Here is a 9848-nt window from a genome sequence, read left to right on the forward strand (position 1 = left end):
ACAGAATTAACACGATCTCTTAAGTTAATCTTGCCCAACAGGCTGAAAAATTGTTAACCAATCAGCATCTTACAGCTTTTTTGACGCTTGATCAAATAACACATTTGGCCATGCACAGTGGCATTTGCTCGTAATGCCCTGCCTGCACGGAGAAGGCAGTTGTGGGAAGAGCATGGTTTCTGGAGCAGCTTAGATTGCATAGCAAGTCTTGAAAAGAAAAAAAAAAAAGGACCTTTTATGTAAGAAAAAAAGCCAAGAAAGTAAAACAAACAAAAAAGTCAAAGAGAGAATGGATGAAGAAAGAATGCATTTATGAAAAGATAAAGAACAAGCAGGTGTGACTCATTTTCTTCCTCCCTAACACACACACACATACACACACAATGTTTATTATTTTAATTCTGAATTTAATTAATTTAATTTCATATACATGTGGGAACCCTGGCTAATGATGACAGGCTCATAAAACCAGTCACAAGTAGCCCAGACAGGCTAGCCCAGACAGACTCCACATAGAAATATCTCATACAGCAATTACTCCTTATCCATGCACCTTGAAAAACTGGTTTTCACTTTAAGTTGTTTTTTCCTTAGAGCTATGCAAATCCTCCTAAAATATGAACATCTTTATATACAAAGAAGGGGTATAATAGAGGGACAAACGGCTTCATCTTGTTTACATTTTCTAGGGGAAATCATGAAAAAAAAAACGCTCTTAACTTGTTCTGGGATCCTAAAGTGGGGCTAATTTGTAAAGTTACCCAGTTGTTTTTATGTTTTTGAAAAAAAAAACCCACAAACCCACCAAATTTCTAGGTTGAGCAAAGTTATTTGAAAAGAGAAAAAGATTCTGTGCCTCTCAACCTCTGCCAAGGAGGAAAAAGACAGCAATTAGCATCCCCTGTGGGCAAGGTTGGGTCTGGGGTGTGTCCTGGGGCGGGACTTCCCACTGGAAGTGCTGTCAAGTTGGAGTAGTCATCACAACCTCTTAGACTGCTCCATTCCCCTAGAAGGTAGGAAGAGAAAATTAGTTAATTAACATGCCTTCTTTTTTTTTCCCCTCCACCTTCTCCCTGCTCTAACCCTCCCCAAACTTTCTTCTTCCTTTCGACGTCCCTTGTCCACTGGTGTGTTTCCTACTGGAAGCTTTCTACAGTTTGCTGATTCAAGTTTGAGGCTTTTATTTCTGCGGCTTAATTTTCAGTTATAGGTATGGAAGCTTCTTCTCCTTTTTTAAATCTTTTTGCTTTATCGATTCACCAAGACACAATTTTTGGTGAAAGAAACACTTTGTTGAAAGCTACAATGAACCAGAGCCTGGGTTCCAGTGCTCCATTCACTGAGCCTCCTTCTTCCTGAGATTAATATGATGAGTAAGCAATTGCAAGCATGGTGCGCTGAGTCTCATGAGTGCAAGCCTCCATGTGTAGCTAGTGCCCCGTAGTAGGCACTGAGCCAGTAAGATGAGCTGTGGAGCGAATGCTCAACTCAGGGCACTAGTTGGCACCCACCCAGTTCTTGAGCTTGGGATGTTAAGGATCCTTCCCATCTGTCACTTTATTTCAGGACCATGCCGGGCTCTAGAGGCTCTCAGCTTGAGTGGACGGAAGTTGACCTGCATACCTTCGCATAAGCGAGGCAACAGGCAGCTGGGACAGCAGGACGTTGAGAAGTCAGTCAGCTTGCTTAAGTCATGTGACTAGCAGATGTGGAAGTGGGCTCTTCACTAACCGTGTGACTGGGGTAGGGTTAATACAGGGATAGGCAAGCTTCCCATGAGAAAGGACTCCCCATGATATGGCATTCAGAGATGCTCAGGTGTGCACAAAAATGCACAGCAATTGTGTTTCACAGTCTCCAAGTCACTTTTTAAGACATCAGAAAGGGAGGGGGAGCAAATATTGGTAGGCCCTGATACAGCTGAGACTATTCACTGTGCATTGTATGTCCCTTTAAATTTAATTCTGTAGATTTTTTTTTTTTGTTTTTCGAGACAGGGTTTCTCTGTGGCTTTGGAGGCTGTCCTGGAACTAGCTCTTGTAGACCAGGCTGGCCTCGAACTCACAGAGATCCGCCTGCCTCTGCCTCCCGAGTGCTGGGATTAAAGGCATGCGCCACCAACGCCTGGCTGTAGATTTGTTTTTAAGATAAGAAAATTGGAGGGGACTGTGAAAGGAAGAAAGAAAGAGGGAATTCTGTCGTCAATCCCCTGCGCCCACATGCTGAAAACCATGAATCTTCCCAAGGTCTCTCTACCACCGATAATTTAGTCATTGTGTCACCAAAATACAGAGTCTTGGCAAATTAAATGCAGCGAAGAGACTCAACACAATTGTGGGCATGCCTTTACATGGACATACAGTTAGCTCTAGATTTAGTGAACCATTATTAGCTGTCTAAGAAGCAATTCTAGTCTTGATAAATTTGGAAAGGAAGTTTAGTATCCAGCTAAAATCAGACTATCAGTTTAGCTGGCTTAGGAAGTGTTCATTCACTGTGAGTAAACTGTGAGATTTAAATGTTAAGTACTCTTAAGGATTTGCTTGTTTTTATTTTATGTATATGGGTGTTTTACCTGCCCGCACGGATGTGCATTACTTTCATGCCAGGTGCTAGAGAGGCCAGAGGAAGGCATCGGATCCCCTGGAACTGGACTTACAGACTACTGTAGGCTACTGTGGATGCTGGGACTCAAACCTGGTCCTCTGGAGAAGCAGGCAGTATTCTCAGCCACAGTGCCATCTCTCCAGCCCCCGCCTGCTCAATACTCTCGATTGCTACCACAGAAAATACTTTGTTGGTTGATAACTGCTAATCAGCCTTTCCAGTTGTTTAAAGATTTAAAAAAAGACCAGGCATGGTAGTGAAAGTCTTTAATCCCAGAGCTGGGGAGGCGGGGGCAGGTGGATCAATGTGAGGTTCAGGCTAGCCTGGTCTACTTAAGGAATTTCAGACCATCCAGGATAAAACCTTATTTCAAAAAACAAAACAAAATCAGCACAAAGGAATTGAAATTTTGCAGGAAAAATGTAATAGTTGGTGCAGTTGATTAGATATGCATTTTCCTGTGGGGAAATTTTATTTACTGTATACATACTTTAAACTTTTGGCTATTAGTGTGTAAGCATTGTGCATGTGGGGGTCTAAGGACAACTTTCAGGAGTCAGTTATCTCCTTCCACCATGGGTTCTGAGAATAGAAATCAGACTGGCTTTAAAAATGCTTTTGTTTATTAAATTTTACAATTTTGTTAATTTACTGGTTGTGAGTGGTTGTCTTCTTCCTCTGTGTGTGTCTTGTGGATTGAACTAGGTTGTCAGGCTTGGCAGCAAGCGCCTTTACCCACAGAACTATCTTGCTGGTCTAGATTTTTTTATATTTTCAAAGTAATATATAATTATTAACTTTCTTTATTATTAACTTTTGTAGTACTATAATCTAGAGGGAAGGAAAAAAGTAAGTCTTCATTTAAAATAATTCTGACTTAGCACTTTTCATTGTTTTTTCCTATGCATAGCTATTTTTATTTCTGTAATTGTGTATTGTTTAACATGTAAATTTTACAGTCTATTTTCAAATGACACCCCCCCACACACGGTCTTGCTAATGGAGCCTCATGAATGCTGGGCAAATGCTTTACCACTGAACTAAACCCTTAGTCTAGTGTTTTCAATATTATTGTAGTTTTAGGGAGAATATTTTATTTGCATATGACATATAACAATAATTTTAAAAGCCTTGGAGGATACATAAGAAATTATGTAGCTTTATATACTGAGGAACCTGGGGGAAACTGGGTGAGTACAAGGTAAGGGAGGGAGACTTTCCAGGTCATTACATATTTTTGTACATGTGTCTTCATACATATTTTCATACATTTACTGCTTACTTGAAATGTAAAAAAAGTTATTCTTTTATTCATTTCTTAATCCATTTATAATAAATGTGTGGATGTCTAATTGCCTGATCTAACTCAGTGATGTGTTGAAATAATCAGGATGTTTTGTTATCTGTAGGTTTGTTTTTACTTGTTATATTTTCCCATTGATATTTTATGATGACATTTGGAAAGCCGTCTTGACTAATTTCCTTCCTTTCTCTTCTTGTGTCAGAAATTGCTTAGTCTCTGCACTGTTCCTCTTCACTGGAAGAAGTGAGAATTCTAGGCCACACGTGTTGTGTTGCTGCACGGAACATGCCCATCTGGCAAACGTAGGGAGGCGTGGGACTGGGAAGGGTGGTCGGCTTCATTCTGGGCACATTGCTCATGGCATGTGCAATAATAACACGGCACCGATGCTTGTATGAGCTGCCGGGAGCCCTAGCGTGGCCGGGTTTTTCCCAGGCAGTCGTAATCACTACCCCTCATCTCCTTATGATGACGGCCTAACATGGCTTCCTTTGCTCTGAGAAGAAACAATAGGGTCCTAACTTACCCCACAGCAGCCACAGCACTGGCAGTCTCCGCAGAGGGTTCCCAGGAGGCCATTGATCACCTGGATGGCACAGAGCACCATCTGGATCAATCCGATGACCAGCAGGATGGAGAAGAGGGTCAGATTCCAGGGGACCACATCCTGGGGCTGTGTGCACTTGTTCCACAAGGCTTGGTCGTTAAGATAATCACTGCAGGTGACAGGGACACAGGCAGGAGGGAGATGTTTATCAAATGTGTATGATCCCCTAGACTGGAAAGTTGCCGTTACCATTTCTCCTGTGCAAGACACACTCTATATGATGAAGTACCCCATAATATCAGCAAAAAGATCCCCAACACATCTCCCCAAAGTACATCTTCCATGCAGGTTGCTGTCCTGGACACTTGACACCTTTGCTTACTGATTCCTCACAGAAACCCGGGACTCTTTACTGAGGTATGGAGACTTTATGTGGCTTGTTCCAGTCACAAACTACTAAGCGACAGAGCCGTTTTTGTGGGACAAACAAGCACACACACCGTTATAAGGAAGCAGGAAATGAAGTAGCACCGGGCCAGCGCTGTATGCACGGCCTTCATCCTACTTATTATTAGAGACCGATTCTATTGTCACAGCTATCGAGCAGCCATCCAAAGCCATGCAAGAGAGATCGTGTCACATGACTAAAAGGAAGCCTCTGACACCTGTAATCTCAGCACTTGGGAGGCTGAGGCAGGAGGGATGCCTTGAGTCTGAGGCAAGTCCAAAGCTAGAGTGTGATGGCCTGTCTCAAAACCAACCAAACAATCACCCCCAACCAAGAAGATGCATCTCAGTTGATAGGATGCTTGCCGGGAGTGCACACGGCCCTGAGCCACAACATAGCAAAAACCAGAAGTAGAGGTGCACACCTACAATCCAGCACTGAGGAGGTAGGGTCAGGTGTATGCGCAAGTTTCTGTCCCAAAATTCCTAAGCTAGTCCTTTTACCATTACACAAAGCTAGATTTGAGACGTTAGAGAATGATTATTTGTAAGGCTCACAGGAATCACACAAGTACTTTATGCCTATTATGTTATTATTTTCTCACTGGAGCCTGTGGGGTAGACCCAGTTGTCATGACAGTTTCACAGAAGAAGTCATGAGAGATGTGTGACAGTAATACTGATTACAGTGCAACAGTACTAGTTGAGAGTCCAGGAACAATATTTAGTTGTGTTTGGTCTGGATCCAGCCACCATGCGGAGGTATGTGTCCTGTTCTCAGCTCTTACATTTAGTGGAAGAGAAGCAGCAAAACATGTCTTGTGTGGGTACCTTTTCCCTGCAGCTGAACACTTGTCCCCAATGCTCTTCCTCTTACATCCTTCTTGGTGGCTACGGGTCTAAGCTGTAGGGTGGCCCAGCGTCTCAAGAAGAAGAGCTGGGTGAAAGGAAGTTCTACTCAAAGGAACACACAGCAGATGTGCTTCCTAGTGGTTTACTCTCCTAGGATACTTCTCTATGGAGGAGCTTATGACAGTTACGACTCTTTGCTCCTTTATTGTCATCATTGGCAAACAACTCCAAGGAAAAGTGGTTACCCAATAGTGAGAGAATAGGAAAAGTGGTTACCCAATAGTGAGAGACTGTGAATTCTATAGCCCGAGCTGGAATCTCAGAGGCCACCTTGGTAGTACCTGCCTTTCCTCCTCACTTCCAATCCTGGGTAATGTCTTCTCGTACAGTGAACAGAGGTGGGAGAATTCAGAAATCCCGTCCCTTCCAATAAGGCTGACTCTATGCTGTTACGTAACTATCATCTGCCACTACTGATAGATGAGCTGTCACTATGAGGCACAGATAGAATGACATAAGATGACAGCATGCACGAGAGTAACCCACCGGAAGCGGCTGTGAGGGGAATGGAGAGGACAGGCCTCTTCCGAGGCATGAGCACACAGCGCTTCCTGCTTTTACCTTAGTCCACATTTCTGGTGTTATCTACAGGGTCAACGGTCGCTCTCCTGACCTCAGTCATCGATTCCGTTCCATCCCAAGCAGGGCATGAACTCGCCTGTTCTAGGGGGAGGGTCAGAGGTCTTCCCTGGCAGAGCCACCGGGCCGTTGCATTGCTTTGATGTGGCACTGTGGACCTACTGTGTTTCCTTCTTCCTCTCCTCTGTTTTTGACACCGCCTTTATCTTAACTCGACATTAAGTTCGTGGAGGACAACCTTACTCACACAGCCCAACACAACAGAAAGCTATGGCTAACACCGCAAAGATACTTCTGACAGAAGTAGTAGCAGAAGGGTCCTTCAGAGAGACATAACCCACTGCTTTCCCGACTCCTTCTAGGGGAGAGACGGAGCCACTGATGTTGACATCCGAAGAGAAGGCTCAGTATGCTGGTGTCTAAGCTCTGTGTTCCTCAGTCCGTGGCAATAGAATTTTAACAGTTCCCTGCAAGGTCTGAGGACGTTCCATAGTAAAAGAAACATCTTGGAGTCATTGCATACGATGTGAAGATGACTGATCTATGTTTAGCTGGGAGAACAGGGATGGAGTACTTGCCGACTGTGAGCATACCAAGACCATTGTATCAGAGCCAGTGCCTCCCACCTCCAGTCTGAAGACAGCTCTCGAAGTTTCTAAGGATCTTATTGTAAGTGAATAAGCAGTAGTTTAAATCAATACAGCCATCCTTCTGCGTATTCAGGTACCACGTATGTAAACTTGATCATAAATAACTGATAAGATTGCATCTGTAATGGACATGCCATTGTTCTCTAAGCAAAGCAGTGCATCGGTTGTTTGCATAGCATGTTACATGGCATCAAGTGTTATGAATAATATGCAAATGCTGTTGCAAGTCTGTGCAAGGTACTCGTGCATCAGTGACTACAGGTGTCCAGGAGCCTCCGTAGATGCTGATGGACAACTGTCTATTGGCTTAGTACATAGATATTTTTTAATGGACCCATTCTCTACATGCTGGACAATCCAACAGCCATACTTCTTGACCCCAGGGATGTTCACCCACTGTGCAAAATAGAGGATCTGAGATAATGAGCAAATGAGAAATGGTACAAGATTCTCAGAGAATAGAATATAGTTATCTAACAGAACATCTGCTACAATGGAAATTCTCTATATTGTTGCTATTCAGCACAGTAGCTGCAAGCCACAAACATCTAGTAAGTACTTAAAACATGGCTGGTGAAACTGGGGAATTAAATCAAATATTCATTTGGGAATGTCACTATGGAGTTCTATGTGGCAAGCAGATTCTGATTATGCTATTGAAGACTAGCAATCTAGACCTGGCCACTCCTTGAGGACAAAAAAATATTAAAAACAATCTTCTAATGCTTGCATGTGAGTTGTGACACAACCGTTTTTCTCTGGACAATGAAGGCATCCTGTTCCAGTTATTTCTGTCATGTTTTTCAAAAGTACAGTCAGAAGTGAGGTTTACGAAAGTTCTCCTAACTTCAGAGTCAGCTTTGCCTTGAGGGGCAACATGTTGAGAGTACATAATGAAGAGTGCTTGACAGCGCGTTCATGGTACGTGAAGCCTTACCCGTTGTGGAAGGGGTATCCCCATGTACCGTTAGTCGAGAGGCATTTAGGACCTTTGTTGATGGAGACAGCGGAGACGACAAAGGAGTACCCAGCACCCACAAATCCAATCAGAGCAAACAGCGTGGAGGAGAACATCTGGAAGGGAGGAGAGACAACAAAGTTCTTAGACTGTGCGGAGATTGTCTACGCTCGCTTACACCACTCAGCAAACCTGGTGACCATACGGTAGGAGCTATTTGTAGTTACAGGTGGACTTACAGCTCTCTCAAATGAAGGCTTGTGACTCATGTTCCATTTATTACTCCACACTCATCTTTTCACTTATTCATTGATTGAGGAACGCAACACTGTCTGTGCCTTCAGATCAACATATCCATATCCATATATTCATATTCATATATATATTATATATATGATGATAGGAGTAAAATCTACGGGACCAATATATAAGGCCGATCTGTTACAGAAGAAAGGCATCTTGGGATTAATGTTTCTGGCCAAGTGCTCTATGAGTGCTGCTTCTGCCACTGAAGACTATAAATCTAGAGGGTCTTCACTCTGGTCCTAAGGCACACTCCCTGCGGACAAAAAGATGCAATACACACCCACACTCCATACTTCCATACCTCATGGCCACCAGCACTGGACATTGTATTATTTTCAAGTTTCCTTGTGAGTGAAATTGGTTTTCTCACATACATAAAATAAAATTAAAGTTAAAATTGCTTTCTGCTTACTTGATCTCACTGTAGTGGCCTATTCTAGCCCAAAGTCATTGAACCATTACTGATTGAACACATAGGGGTCTTTGAACTGTTTCAAAACAGAGTTACATTTCCAGGTGGGAAGGTGGGTCTTTCAGGTGATCTGGCTACTGTGCTCTCAGCAGCACTGGACCAAACAAGAGTGGAGATATCCACAGCTCCTGTAGGTCCCTTCAGCTAAAATAGCCCAGGATTTCCACACCCAGACAGTAATGGAAGGAAAAGCCCAGGATTTCCACACCCAGACAGTAGTGGAAGGTAAAGCCCAGGATTTCCACACCCAGACAGTAGTGGAAGGAAAAGCCCAGGATTTCCACACCCAGACAGTAGTGGAAGGAAAAGCTCAACTCCTCCTGTTGAGAGATCTGGGTAGAGGAGTTCAGGTACACCGCTAGACATTTCACATGTTTGATCATACACAGGTGAGTCTGTACTGTCATTGTCAGCAGTGGAATGTCCTCCCACCCGCTTCACGATGGGGACGTCAGCAGCCCAGGCCGTTCTTGAACTGTCTATCGATTTTAATAACATTGTAACTATGCAACCATTGCCACTACTTGACATGAATTTGAAGTTCTGAAAGACTTGTTACCACAACTTATTATTCAACGTGTTAGTAAGTAAAAAAGCACTGCTATTAACATTTCATGAATTGGCTGTTTTAATATTTTGCTTTTTAACCCTTTAATGCAATGAATTTCCTCTAATGATTCAGTGAAACATAGTTCTGGAAACTGGGAACGATGATGCCCACCTATAGTTCGTGCTCCTGGAGGTGGGGGCAGAATAAGAAATCAAGGTCACATTTGGCTATATGTCAAGTTTAAAGTAGCCCGGGATGCATGGGACCCTGTCTAGAAAAAAATGACAAAAGTCATTTTGCGAGGGTTTTCATATATATATAATTCTCATTTATGCTGTAAAAGGATACCGGCGAAGAGTGTGTACAGAGGTAAACGCATCCCCGTTTAGGCAAGTGAGGGGCAAATGAGAAGTCAGGTTAACAAAAACCATCAACAAGGGGATGGTGAGGGATGGTGTTCCCTTTTGTCAAAGTGTAACCATTTAAACTTCTCCTAGACCACCTTGGTCTATAATGT

At 43.1% G+C, this 9848-nt stretch overlaps 1 protein-coding gene across 1 annotated transcript in view; it reads right to left on the reverse strand.

The window, feature by feature from the left end:
- Positions 1-386: 386 nt before the first annotated feature.
- The window catches only part of Tm4sf4 (transmembrane 4 L six family member 4), a 16528-nt gene continuing 7066 nt past the window's right edge, over positions 387-9848 (reverse strand). The window contains exons 3-5 of the mRNA XM_040754402.1: positions 7983-8119; positions 4437-4626; positions 387-1006 (exon numbers count right to left, since the gene is read on the reverse strand). Coding sequence (XP_040610336.1) covers positions 989-1006; positions 4437-4626; positions 7983-8119 — 345 coding nt within the window. The 3' untranslated portion in view covers positions 387-988. The remainder of the gene's footprint in view (positions 1007-4436; positions 4627-7982; positions 8120-9848) is intronic.

Source organism: Mesocricetus auratus, unplaced genomic scaffold (genome assembly GCF_017639785.1).
Source record: "Mesocricetus auratus isolate SY011 unplaced genomic scaffold, BCM_Maur_2.0 Super-Scaffold_100011, whole genome shotgun sequence".
NCBI lineage: Eukaryota > Metazoa > Chordata > Mammalia > Rodentia > Cricetidae > Mesocricetus > Mesocricetus auratus.